At 39.0% G+C, this 14954-nt stretch overlaps 1 protein-coding gene across 1 annotated transcript in view; it reads right to left on the reverse strand.

Moving 5' to 3' along the window:
• Window positions 1-4653: 4653 nt before the first annotated feature.
• The window catches only part of PRIM2 (DNA primase subunit 2), a 266125-nt gene continuing 255824 nt past the window's right edge, over window positions 4654-14954 (reverse strand). The window contains exons 13-14 of the mRNA XM_058554093.1: window positions 14013-14081; window positions 4654-5550 (exon numbers count right to left, since the gene is read on the reverse strand). Of these exons, the coding sequence (XP_058410076.1) occupies window positions 5326-5550; window positions 14013-14081 (294 nt within the window). The 3' untranslated portion in view covers window positions 4654-5325. The remainder of the gene's footprint in view (window positions 5551-14012; window positions 14082-14954) is intronic.

A 14954-nucleotide genomic window follows, 5' to 3' on the forward strand; every position in this document is an offset into this window, starting at 1 on the left:
TATACTGGGGTCATCAGAGAAGACTGAAAGAATGTGTACCTAACCCGAGCCTTAGAGGAGAAGCAGTAGTTAGCAGGGCAAGGAATGAAAGGGTGTTCCAGGCTGGAAGAGTAACAAGGACGAGAGAGATGAGAGCACAGTGAGTGTGCAGGGCAAGCTTGTCTGGAATAGCTAAATCACAGGTTGGATCATAGAACAGAAGGTGACTGGCAACAGATGAGACTGCAGAGGCAGGCAGTGGTCAGGCCATGGAGGGCCTCCTCATACATGAAATCATGGGCTGTTGGACTTCATTATATAGGTAAGAGAGAGCCATGTTTGAGAAGACAAATACTTTAGGGGGAAAAAAGTACTCGGGTTACATTTTGAAGAAGGATGTGGGGATAGGTGCAGGCTAGGCAATAGAGACTAGGATAGGAAGTGAAGAGATCACTGTGGTGATGTAATACAAGCTAGCAGTGAGGAGAGAGTAATCCAGGGCAGTACAAGTGGGAATGGGAGGAGAGGAAACTGTTTGGGATTTCTCAACATTGGCACTGACATTTCTTTGCTGTGAGGGGCTGTCCGGTGCATTGCAGGCCGTTCAGCAGCATCCTTGGCCTCTACCCACTAGATGCCAGTAGCAGGCCTCCTCCAGCAGTGACAACCAAAAGTGTCTCCAGACATTACCAGATGTCTCCTGTGGGCAAAACTGCCCCCCGTTGAGATTCACTGGCTTAGACATGCTGATTTTAAAACAGAATCAGTTGGACTTGGATGTGTGGAGAAAGTAAGAGAGAACAGTCAAGGTTAACTTCAGAGATTCTACAATCACCAATTCATGGGAAGAAAGAGAACAGGTTTGATTTTGGACACATCAGAGATATACGTGGGACATCCTGATGGAGGCCCAAGAGGCAGCTGCATGGATGGGTCTGTGCTCAGAGGAGAGGTCCCAGTTGGAAATGCAGATTTGGGAATTATTTGCGTATAGATGGGAAGTAACAACAAAGGAGTGGAGGAGATCACCCAAGGAGACACATGGAGTGAGAAGAGCACCAGGCAGGAACTCTAGTGAGAACCAAGAGTTAAGGGTGGTGGAGGATCATTAAATCATCATTCTAATTCTCTGCAGTGAGAGGGAAGATGAAAGAGAAGCAGGTAGCACTATGTCCTTTTCCATCAATAATGATGATCTTCGTATCTTCTATGACCCAAGTGGAAGCTAAAATTAAAAAAAAAAAGGTGGTGGTGGAATCAGGAAAATTTGCATTAGATGGTTTTCTTATTACACAGTCTTAAATTAAATGCATCATTTGCTGAATTTATTTTCTATGCTTTCAGTACAAAACAAAAAAAAACTCCCAAAACCCTTGAAGAGCCTCGTAGTTCTATTATGATGAATGAATACCTAGAAACTCAGGGCTGAATTGGAAATTCCATCATGCATTTATTAGCAGTTTTGTTTCATTACCTTGTCATCAATGTTCAAAAACAGTACTGCAATTGAAGGCTCAGGGGAAATACAGAAGCTTTATATACAGACATATTCTTCAGCTTTTGATAAGGTTCTACAGTGATAGTTCTTGGAGAAAATAAAATGTCATGAAACAATGGACAAAAAGAGCTTATGGGACAGAAAGCAAATCCAATAACAGGAAATAGGATCACTTCTGGCAGGAAGGTCAGATGATGTGGGAAGACAATTTCCTGCAGGTGACAAGATTTCCATAGAGTCACAAAGCTAATTGCCTACAATGCCAATTATGGTGAAAAACCTTAGACTCAGGCAATAGCTCCTTGTCAAAAAGGAACTCAACATCAAAAAGAAAGCCAGATGCTTTGCGTAAGTAAGTGATTACCTGAATGTCAGTCAGACACCCCTGTGAGAAACACTGACTCTTCAGGCCAACAATGTATTTTGAAGGCCCCCTTCCCAAATAATGCCGTGCATCTTCCAAAGGGCCTGCCAGCCCAACCCGCACACCTGTTCAAAATGCACCTTTCACACACTGTGGTTCTGACCGCAGTGCAAGGGAGACAAACCAAACCAACCTCTTGAAGTAATTCCCCATCTGACTCATTTGTCAGAGGGGTTTTGCCACTTTTCTTGGCAGCACAGGACCTGCTTGCCTAGTTTCTGTCGGGAGCACTGGACTGCTGTCCCAGCTCCAGCCCCTCGTGCCTCTGCCTCAGCCTTCTCTCTTCTCCCTCTGCCAACATCAGCAAAGAAGTGAACAAACGGATCTAATTACCACAGTGGTTTGAGGCTTCTCAACTTTTTTCCCCCTTCCAGCTGTAAAGATGTCCTCAGACCGAGCTTCACATCCAGAACTGCTGTCAAACCCTCACTGTAATGGGCACTTAAATTTAATGTCAAGCTGATGCCTCTGGAAGACCTTGATTAAATCTGCAAACAGTAGACTCGAACCAAACCAGAACGTTCAAGTTGTCTCATTTCGCCTTTCAAGCTTAAATCCCAGTTTTCTTTTCTTCTTTGCAAAGAATTACAGAAGTTTGCTTGCCAAGACCCTGAGTATCAGTAAGACAGCAAAGTGTAACAAGCAAAACACTTTTGCTCCCTCTCATTCAAAACCTATAACTATTCAGTTTTATGACTCTGTAATAGTTTAAGCAGTCCTAAAAAGTTTATTTAAAATCTTTCCTAGTGTTCTTTTATGCGCATTGCAATTAAGAGTTTTGTACTGTATGGGCAGAGGGAGAAACACTATAGGAAACAACATAAAAGAAATATGATAGAATCGCCACTAACAATGTCAGAGCTTCAACCAGCTACAAATTTCCAACCTTGTCTCTTTCTTCTGCTGTTTTTCCTTTTGTCTCTGATACTCATACAGCCTCTCCTCTTTGAAGAGGTAATACAAGACTAGAAGTTAAAAGAAGCTGGAAGACTCATATTCTTTTTCGTTGGCTACTGTTTTGAAAAGAGGCTGCTGGCTTTTGATTTTTTTCTTTTGGCTTCTTCCTACATCATCCGATTCAAACAGGTCTGCTTTCAAAGAAAACAAATCAAAATTGTCAAGGCCTGTGAAGCATGAAAAAAAAATTGCTTTTTCCAACTCCAAAAAGCACCAGAAAGGCATGAATTTCTATCTTCTTATATAAACCTCTAACCCCTATCCTCTAATCTATAGCATTCACAAAATATTTGTATATTCTTCTGTATAATACATGACAGGAGATCAGACCTTATTACAAAGAAATTGAACTTGTAATACAACAAATATTTAAACTAGTGTTATTTCGGAGTTTGACTAGACACGTAAAGCATTCAAGTAGGATGACAAATTCTTGGGGCTGCCAGTATAAAATAAACAGTCAGCTGAGACACAGCTACTGTGCTGTTAATGGCTCTGTCCTTTCAGCTCGTGGGAGCCCAGGCTTCATAAAAGAAGGAGAACATGAGGCAGAAGAAAAAGATAGCCTTGCAAAATGTTGCCAGATATGAAATATCCTCTCATAAGATTTCTCACTGAACTACAGCACTGAGACTGCGTCTAACATTTCCCTTCTTTTAACATAACAGAGACCTTCACTTCTATGCTTGGCTTTCTAAAGCTAACGTAATTCAGTGATTAAAACAGCCCCATGTAGCACTTGTTCTTAACGTTTAAAAAAAAAAAAAAGGCTTGTGGTTTTGTAGTTCATGGATGAAGTGGTAGGCAGACATCAGAGGCCTGTTGAGAACCATACACAATAAAAGGATAAGCAGATGGTTTCAGAAGGGAGAGATTTATAGGGGTAATTTGTAGTGGAATAATACTATTTTCTGAACTAGGTAATAATAATTCACAAAGACAAGTAAAGGTTCAGATAGTATCTCATTTCATTATATGTTACTAAATATTCCAAGAAATCTTTGCTCAGCAGCTTAAAATAAAAACCCGATCAGCTGACATTTTTAGGTTCTGATGATCTGATCCTGTTTAGTGCCTTTTCATGTTGCTGCAGTTTTTCACTGGATTTAAAATGTGGTGCCTCTAACAGTCCAGTTTTAGGAATATAATGTCCTCTTTTCAATTTTGCTAGTGGCTGATTCTAGAGGATCAAGGAAAAGGTCCCCTCCTCACTAGGAAAACAGAACAGAAATAGAGGAATATTTTTATATAATCCAAGGTAATAGGTGAGGGAGGGTTACATTTCAACCCGGGTCTCTCTTCTAAGAGCCCCGGATCCCCTGGGTGAGTGAGTGGAGGCATGAGGAGGAGACTGAGCGCTGCACAGGGGCGTCCACAAGGACACTGCTCCGACAGGCATGAAGGGCAGTCCCTGCCGGCCAAAGGCGGGCAGAGAGAGCAGGCATTAATCCAGCATGTCTGAAATCATCTGCAACATCTACTCAATTCCACTGCTGGCCTTGGGAGGAGGCGGCTACCATAAGTATCAGAATGTTCAGGACTGAAGTTAATGAATTTACCAAACCTGTTGGGCAATTCACAGCCACCACAGAAACAATAAGGTGTGGAAGTTGGAGGGTGGAATGAAGCAACACTCAGATTCTCCGTACAACCTTCTTGCTTTAGTAACTGTCTCTTCTCACATGGACCTGCCCACAGAGTGAATGGAAAATGACAGCAATAAGGACTACCATCATTTTACAATAAGGACTACCATCATTTTACATAATAAAACACTTCTATCTGTTAATACTGTAACTGACCATACAAATTCTGTTTCTCTTAATTCCCACGTCACAATTCATTTCAGTAGTTTGCTGCCGCTCAAAGGGGCAAAAGTTCTCCCCGCTGATGTGGAATAACCACGAATGGCTAACTCAAGGGAAAAAAGGAAAAAGAAAAAGGAGTTTAAAATCTTTATTGGTGACTGGAAGTATGTTGGATATTCCCAAATACCACTTTAAAAACTGAGATAATGTCCAATCTGTTATGACGTAACATGACTATTGCAATTAAGCACAGACACACTCATATACATTTTGATATTTATTAACAGAAAATGGTCCAGAAAAGGATTAGGTCAAAATTAGTGATAAGGATTAAAACAAAAGGCATTTTCAGTTGTATTGTTCTAGAGGACTGTAATCAGTCCAGAAAGCTATTTTATCTCCTAAAACAGGACTAAGTCACACCATTCAAGTGTTGGATTTCAAGAGAAACTCTTTCTCTTCCCTTTTGCTAAACCAAAACACAGTGGAGGTCTTTGTTTTTACCTGCAAGACTGTTTTCCTAAGAAGTGTGTGCATGTGGGTTGATTGGGTTGGGGCGGAGGGAGCTGTTAGACAAAAAGATTAAAAAAGAAAACGGCAAAATCTTAAAAAAGGAAATGAAAGCTCCTGAGGTAAAATGGTTCCTAACCGCCCAAGAATCATTCACTGAAATAATCCTCTAGTCCCTCCATATCCATTTCCAGAGAGGAATTTAAAGAGGCCAGAGCAGAGGATGCATCCTTGGTTTTCTGGACACTTGGTTTGGGTTGAGGAGTTTCTGGTGGGATGGATTCCTTCTTGATGTCTTTACCACCATTTAGAATCCGTTGGCTCTCGACAAAGAACTGATTAGGATGACTCAAAGAAAAGCCACAATCATCCACCTGTACAGGGAAGCAAATGTATAGCATGAACACACCGCAAAAGCATAAACAAATGGGCTTCAAGAACCACCCCAGACCTCATTCAAAACCTGATTAATACCTGAAACACGGATCCCAGCAGTTCTCGTTCTTAACACCGAATCCCCCGCTTACATGATTTCATTCAGAGGGAGGTTCGACCACCACCTAAACATGAATGGCTCCTGCTTTTATATTTCCAGCCCAAACCTCTACACTTAGCTCCAGCTCCCCATCCAACCCTAGTTCCATATCCAACTCCTGCTCAACATCTCAGATGGCTCCAAGGCAGCTCCAAGCAAAATGCCTGGCATATTGTCAGTCAGTAAACATTTGGTTAAAAAAAAAAAAAAAAGAGGAGGGGGCAATCTTTAAACATTCTAGAACCACAGAGAATGGATATAAATACAGACACAACTTTGAAACTGGTCTCTGACACTATTCATATTTTAGAGTTTATTTACAAGTCTGGCATATGTAATCTCATTTAGTATAATACAAACTCGTAAAAAGCAACCTAATTTAATGTAATTTCTTCATTCAAATCTTGGGCTTTCCCTGATCTTACCTTTCATAGAAAATCTTTTTCTTTTCATAATTTTCATCGTGGCTTAATGCAAACATGACTAGGTTCACAGTTTCATGCTATTTCTTTTCTCAAATACTATCACTAAACTTTAAATTGTGAATATCATTTCAAATTATCCATTACTCTGTGCCTTTAAGACTCAGTGAGCCTCTCTGAGGATAGCAGTACCTTTTGTATTTGAAGATTAAGCAAGCGCTATTCTTTCCACATTTGGATTCTAAAATGTACTGATGGTGAACAAAAATACATTCCTTAACAGTAAGGAGCAAGCACTTACTTAAGCTACTACGTGCCACACACTGTTCTAAGTGGCATAAACACGCACACACTCATTCACACACATGTATATACCCAGTTAACTCCCACAAGAGCCCTCTGAGGGTGGACTATCAACAACTTCCCAGTTTTTCTGATAAGGCATCTGAGAGAGAGAGGGATTAAGTAACTTGCCCAAGATCATACCCTGGCAGGGCTGGAGATGGGATACAAATTAGCAGAGTCCATGTTTATAACCAGTATGCTCTGCTGCCATGTCCTTGTGACAAGGTCAATAATTTTATATTGTATTCATCCCTTAAAACGTGTAAACCTTTACCAACTCTTGGTGTTTTCTACTGGGGTGTGACATGCGAGCAAGACAACACTCACAAGGAAGTGTCTCCTGAATGTGAACCTCCTGCATGAGTCACATTCTTCACATTCAACCAGTGTGTCAGACTGAGTTGATCACACATAACACTCAACCTGACTCGAATCCCTGGCCTCCCTGCCTTCTGCAGCTAGAGTTGACAACACAAAGAATACTATTTTGCTTGAGTTAGTTAGTTTGCTGTTTTTTGTTAGGCAGTATTTTCACTTCATATTTTTTATAAACTTAAGTGATTATACTTCTTTTGTTCATCTGTCTTATATCAATCTTTTTATGTCTCACTCTTTGTGCTGAAGTGACTTGCACACAGTATTTAATAACTATATGGTCAGTCGAGCCCAGAACTAACCAGTGTATGTATACCAGTCATACATTTCACGTACTAATTGAAGACTTACTATGAGCAAAGCCATGTTATGAGCTAGTAGTTTTTTAGCATTCAAGAATGCATTTGATTAACTCTCAAGAAATTTCCAGTCTAGTAAGTCATATACTTAAAAACCTCTATCAAGAATGAAGAAGTGATAAGGGTCACAGATTAAGTCCTGTTATACTCCAAGTTAGAGAGAGATTCTGGCTGGAGAGACCAAGGAAGCCTTTGTGAGGGAAGCGCTATAGGAGATGAGTCTGGAAAGATGGAGAGAGTGAAAAGCTGGGATAATGAGGTCAAGGGCAATCCAAGCAGCAGGACCCCCTGAGCACAGTCAGAGGGAATGTCCCGGGAAAGCAAGGAGTTCAGATGGTGTGGTGTGAAAGGCACAGAAAGGGGAATAATAGGAAATGAGGTTGGAAAGACAGGCTAGGGCCAGACCTGAGAGCCTTGAAAAGCAGGGTAAGTAGTCTAGACTGAATTCTGTGTGCAACAGGGAGTCACTAAAATCCTGAAGAAGGCAGGTGATGAGATTAGAGCTATGAATAATCTGATGATAGATTAAAATTGATTAGCAGGGGGTTAAAGGAGTTGCTATCATGGTCTAGAACGAATCCTCCTAACAGGTAGACCAATAAGCAGAAACAAAGTCTTTTCTGGTAATACTTACTTGAGTACCCCAGGATCATCTGATTTTCTTTAGTCAGTTAATACATGTTGGGCTAATAACTTTATAGTAACTTCAGTGTATAGCAGATTGATAGTGTACAGACTGATTTATTCTAAGAGTTATTACCCAGATCACTAAGAACAAATTTTTATCTGCTACTTTGCTGCTTAATTTCAAAATGTTTCCTGAATGTTTTATGGATACATCTGTAATTTTTATTAGTAATGGAGTCACCTGTGAACTTCTTTATTATATCTGATTTTTCACCCAATTCATTAAAAACTGGGAGATCCAATATAAAGTTTGCATTTTACAAAGTGTTGCATGAAAAGTAAGTTTATTGCCTAGCACATTTCAATCAGAGGCTTTAAGTTTTATAAATAGAGAACATTAGACATCGGAAAGACCTTGGGGATCCTTTAAGTTGAACTTCCTCCATGTACAGATTAGGAAACCGAGGCCTAAAGCGATTACATGGTTTATGCAAAGTCACAGAACTAGTAACTGGTTTTGTCTGTATTAGAATTCAGGCCTTTTGACTAGATCACTCAGTTGCTCTGAAATCTGTTTTAAGAGGTTTTATGCAAAGTCAAATAAACTTACAATCATATCATTATCAATATTATTTCTAGAGCTAAACTTAGCTATAAAGACTATTTAAAAATAGTGGTAAATTATTTCACGCAAAATATATATTATTATAGCACCTTGTGCTATAATTACATATTGGGGATTTTCTATACTTTGCTTCAAGTTGTTAAAATTTCAATATATCTGTCATCACAGATGACTCTGGATTAAACTGAATTATTAGACTTCAATGTGGACAAAGTGAAATCTGCTGATCTTTATAAGCCTCAGTTTCCTCATCAATGAAATGGAGATAATAATAGCAGCTATGTCATAGGGTTGCTATTGGGAAAACCAAAGAAATGTGAATATAAAAATAAAGAGTCATTGGTTCTATGAAATCTAAATTAAATGCTTTGGGAAAGACTCAAGAAAGGCAAGTCACTTAAAAAAAAGTTGAGGGGCCGGCCCCGTGGCTTAGTGGTTAAGTGCGCACGCTCTGCTACTGGCGGCCCGGGGTTCGGATCCTGGGCGCGTACCGACGCACTGCTTCTCCGGCCACGCTGAGGCCGTGTCCCACGTACAGCAACTAGAAGGACATGCAACTATGACATAGAACTATCTACTGGGGCTTTGGGAGGGAAAAAAAAAAGGAGGAGGAGGATTGGCAATAGATGTTAGCTCAGAGCCGGTCTTCCTCAGCAAAAAGAGGAGGATTGGCATGGATGTTAGCTCAGGGCTGATCTTCCTCACACACACAAAAAAAGTTGAATTCCCAAAAGGATTAGGGAAAAAAATCATATTGCTTTGTATGTATCATTAAGTTCCTTTTCAACTTTAAAGAAACCCAAACTGGAAACTGCTGATGGTGTATTATGGATATGGTTTAACAAAAAAACATGAAATCAAATTCCAATCCTAAAACTATACTCAAACGAAAGATCTTGCCCTTACATCAAAAGATCAGCAAATAAATGACATTTAAATGTTTTAACCTTAAAATATAATGTTTAAGGAATGTACATTTTTTTTTCTAGGAAGATTGGTGCTCCGCTAACATCTGTTGCCAATCTTGCTCTTTTTCTTTTTCTCCTCCCCAAAGCCCCAGTACATAGTTGTGTATCATAGTTGTAGAGCTGTAGCTCTTGTATGTGGGATGCCTCCTCAGCATGGCTTGATGAGCAGTGAGCAGGTCCGCGCCCAGGATCCAAACCGGCGAACCCTGGGCTGCCAAAGCAGAACACGTGAACCCAACCACTACGCCACCAGGGAGGCCCTGGAATGTACATATTTTTAATGAATCCCCATTTTAACTAATATTTTTATTACCCAACTAAAACAGTGCCGGGGGTCTTGAAAGGAGGGCCTGTACCACAGTTCTGAGTGATGTTACGTTTCTCAACTTTCTCTTAGGTCTGCAATTGTCCTTTCTTAACTCCTTTTGTTAAGCTCACTTTACTAAACTTATGGTCTATTAAGTTACTTAACAGCATGATGAAATTATGAAGTTTACTTCTGTTGACTGGATTGTATTTTCTTCTAGGATAGGTTCTTTGTCTTTTAAGTGCTTTCTTTCTTTCACTTTTATTTTTGGCTGAAGGAAGTGTAAGTGGTGGCCATTCAGTTTCCTTTCATCTTGCTCAGGAAAATAAACTTAAGAGTTTCTTTGGGGGGAAGGAAGGAACATAAACCAAACAGAATGAAAACAGATTTTACTTTAAAATCAAATTAGAAAAAATAGAGAAAGAGAGTTATCCACATCTAAATCTCCCATTTCATTATTTCTGCTTAAGGGTCAGTAGTTGTTTCCTTTACTCCTCATTAAAAAAAAAGACAGGAACACTCAGTTTGCTTCATTCTAGATCTGGAAATATCAGGTGGGAATTTTCACAATTTTGTCTGCTGTGAATCTTCTGTTTCTTTCCTTGCCTTTTTTCTTATTTTATTCCCATTGGTGATGTTTTTCTTTGTGGTTGATGGTCTTTTATTATGTTTTGCACATTTCGTTAAGTATTGGGAGAGGGAAATTTTGTGATGCATTTTCTTTCTGCCATATTAGCTTGGAAGTCCCAAAGTGCTATAAAGGATCTGAAACAAGATCACTATAGTTGGAGTCTATGGGGTGGTGGGGTGGAGGTCTTCATAGGCTACATTATAAATTTTGGATTTCATCTTCAGAGCAATGAGGAAGTCTTTTAAGGTTTTTTTTAAGCAGCTTACCAAAATGATAAGATTCTTGTATTTTAAGGATCACTCTAGCAGCTGTGTGGAGGAGAAAGAACTGGAATGGGGCATGTGCTGCAGATGCTGGGAAATGCGTTAGGAGCTACTGCAGTAATCCAGTATTCTAATTGATATCCACAATAATGGCCTGGAGTTATTATAAAACAGCTTAACTGTATTTGGTATATCCTGTTCAAGATTGCAGGAAAATGTGTGATAGATTTTAACAAGATTTCTGTAAAGATTTATATAGTGGGGAAAAAAATTATGCTCAGCTATTTGGAAAATAAGTTTCCAGAATGACTCAGTGCCTAAAGAGGTCTATTTCTAAAGAAACTATTTTCAATTAAAATTCAGAGATTAATCTACACAAGGCCCTGTGTTTTCATTTACACATGGAGTATGACGAAAGAAAAAAATAGACTGCAATACAAAACATTGCTCCCTAAAAATACTGAGGAAAACTGGTTTCAACAGGCCAGCTTTTGACATATACTAAGTGGCTATCTTGTGAACATTTGCTTGGAATCAACACATTTTACAGACAATGACCTTCACACAAACACGGGTCTCGTATTTCTGCCACAGCAAATGTAGATTTTGAAGGAATGGAAGCAATATTGTTTTACCTTTGGGATATTCGGGTTTTAATCAAGAGGTTTTGCAATGACAGCTTATAATGAGGCAGCTGGTATTACCAAAAAAGCCATATGGAATGATCACAGTGCTGCTGCAAATGGTATCAATTAACTGGTTCAGTTTCAAAACTTTCATTAAAGTGAGTTTGATCACAGAGGCCTCAGGAAAATAAACAGGAATTTTTTTCTAATGGGTGAAGGGGACAGCAGGCAGGATGGCAGAAACCTGACAATAAAAATAGATTCTATTTTTAAATTAAACTAGAAAAAATATGAAAAGATATTCACATCTACAAATCTATAATGAGACATCTAGTGAATACAAAAGCCTTTTTATTTCATTGATTTATGTGTGGTTTAAGTTAGACAATTTCTATATGTGGGAGGATTTAGACACATGTCTTTTCAATATCTTCATTAATCTAAGGCAAGTTTTAAAAATTAACAATAGTAGTAATACTCTTGTAGGAATAATCAATAGGAGAGATACTACAAAAGCAGACTTGAAAACTAAAAAGAAAAATACTTCTTATTTTTTAGTGATTAGGTCACAAACTCAATGTTTAAATCTAATTTTCATAACAAAAAAAAGAGGTTGAATAATAGACCTCAATTTGTGAAAGTTCAGAGGCCTCTTAATTATTTGTGGACCCTTTTAATTAAGAACATATATGAAATTAAAACTGTCAAGCTGAGCATAGAAATTAAGGAATACAGTCTTCGAGGGAAAGTGTCATGCAAAACTGGTGCCAAAAATATCAAACATATGTGGCTTATCTGGCAAGATTTCTGTTCTGATAAAACTGATGAGAACTAATGTCTACTATTTTATTGATGTTTAGTCCTTTAAATTTTGTAAAAACAAATTCCTTGTTTTTAAATAAGAATGATATTTTCCACATTTAGGTGTAACAGAAAGAGGACTAGACCCACAGCAGACTGGGGTTCCACAGGTAGAGTGGGGTTCCTCCTCCAGATCCCCCATTAACCAGTTGTGGTACCTTGGGCAAGTCATGGTCATGTAGAACTGCTGAACCTCAGGGTTTTTTTTTAAATGTAAACTATGAAATTTGGATCATGAATCTAGACAGGAAAATGCTAATGACCTCAACAACCGTTATTACAAATTCAGTACCAGATCCTACAGAACAGCACAGTCATGGTTAGGCTCATAAGCTTTAGATGGGTAACTCAATAGCCTGGTTCAAATCCAAGTTCCATCCCATATAAGTAGCATGACTTTACACAGGTTGCTCAGCTGCTCTAAGCTTTATTCATAAATGGGGCTAAAACAGTACCTAGCTGTAGTACTGTGAAGTGGATCAAAGAGCTAATGCGCCCCGAGTACTTAGTGCTGTGCTGGGCATGCATTAAGGGATCTATAGATGTTGGCTGATATTATTATTTTCATTATTGGTAATATTATAGGATATATTTTCCCTATGAAATATTTTATCAAGAAATTCTGCAACTGTAGAACCACAATAGAAAAATTATTTCACGAAAACTAAATATAAAACACGAAAATACTCATGAAACAGCATAGCATAGTAGCTGATGACGGATTCAATAAACACAGTATCTTTCTTGGGAGGGTCATGGATCCCTTTGAAACCTGAGAAGTACCACAGAATCCAAGAAAAAATGTATATACATACTCATAAAAAAATTGTTTCAAGAGGTGTATGGACCTCCAAGTCCATTCTTGGCTGTCTGTCCTAGGCTAGGAAGCCATGATCAGGGTCAGTGGTTGCAAACGGGGGGTCAGCGGGCTGAATTTGACCTGCAGATGTGTTTTGTCGGCCTGCACAGGGTCTGAAAACTTATTAATGTGAATGCCTCTAACAGGACATGAATTCTTGAGTGCACCACAGCTCCTACTATACTCTCTGGTGTTAATCTCAGTCAGCTTCACTTTTTTGGGTTATTTGCCTGAACTTCATAGGCCTCTGAGTTTGTGACTCTTGTTGTACACCTTTCAGAACCTACTAGCAGGCCATCTTGTACGAAGGAGGCTGGCAAGATAAAAACCAAACACATATCCCAGACTCCTTGCAGTTGAGGGTCCACCATGTAAGCTAGGTTCTGCCATGCAGATAAATACGAGACGTGGGAAGTAGATTAGAACATGATGTGGCAGCCACAAGTTAAAGGATCAGATTTTCTGCAAGGAAAATGGCAAAAGCCTTTGGTTCTTCTGGGCAGCTGTGGCAAAAATTCTAGATCTATTCCGGGGGGTTGGCTAACTGAGGCCTAAGGGTCAAATCCGGCACACTGTCCGTTTTTGTAAATAAAGTTCTACTAGAACACAGCCAGGCCTGTTCACCTAAATATTGTCTCTGGCTGCTTTTGCACTACAACAGTAGAGCTGAGCAGTTGTGACAGAGAGCATATGGACCAAAAAGCCTAAAACTTTTATAATCTGGTACTTTACACAAAAAGTTTACCGACCCTAGGTCTCATCTCTAGACGTGGAGTGGTGGGTGGCAGCTGTGGCAAAGAAACATTTTCTTGTGATGTAGCTTCTCCTAGTTACAATATTCCTGGTTCTATAGCGTCAAGCTTAATTCTCTGGCCCTTCTATAAATTTTATAAGCAACCTAATACCGTGTAATAAATCCCTTTCTGCTGAAAATAGCTGGAGTGGTTTCTCATGCTGCAACTAAAAACCCTGAATGAAACACAGAGTAACAAAAGACAAAGAATGAGGCTATAAAGTCTAAAAATTTACTTACGTTATGTGTCATCTCGAAGTACTTCTGACAGGCTACCTGGTAATGTGTCCCTTTTACCAAATCCAAAATCTAAAACGAATGGGAAAAGAGAAAGAAAAATTAGGAATTAAGTTTCTTCTAAACCACTGTAGCTTATGGTTGCTGGCCTCGTCATCTCATTCCAGACAGGAAATGCATTAAATCATGCAGCACGTTGCACTTCTGCAGCTTGAACACTGTGATAATTCTGACATTATAGCTGTTGAGGTCAGCATTAAACCACAGATGACAAGAGATAGTAAGTGATCTTTCTGACCTAGCAACTGTGAATTTCAATAACTTTAACTAGACAACAAGTTGAAAATAGATCCTAGTATTATGATTTTGACAGTTATTGTCAGAACATCATATTGCAACATCTCTTCCAAAATCGTAGATCTAAATCTAGTAATCTAAATGGTTAGCGCATGAAGCAATCAGGTATACTATTTAGATTTTTATTCTACACATTACCAGTTTATACAGATACAGCATAAAATACAGCTGTGTGCCCATCAGGAAAATTTAACATAAACCCTTTGGATGAGTATCTGTGGAGAGGGAATGCTTTTACCCTCAATCAGATTTGTCCTTTTTTGAAATGAAGTTATTTCTAGTAAGGCTCAGCAGAATACGAGTGAACAGTCTATTCTGAACACCTATTAGGAATATCATCCCATCTGCTGTAAATACAATTTGCTTTCCAATTCTACTTCATGTAATCTCTTCAGAGCCGTGCAAACTCCCATTCTTATCAGCAAAGTACAATGCCAGTTGAAATTTGTAAAGTTTCATCACCTCCCCACCAAATAAATAAAATGTATATTTGGCCTGTTTATTAAATACAGTAAAATGCTGGAATTAAGAGATAGCCACAAACGAGGGAAATACAATTCTGAAGAAATGCTAATTTCTCTCTCTTTT

This window comes from Diceros bicornis, chromosome 14 (assembly GCF_020826845.1).
Source record: "Diceros bicornis minor isolate mBicDic1 chromosome 14, mDicBic1.mat.cur, whole genome shotgun sequence".
Taxonomy (NCBI): domain Eukaryota; kingdom Metazoa; phylum Chordata; class Mammalia; order Perissodactyla; family Rhinocerotidae; genus Diceros; species Diceros bicornis.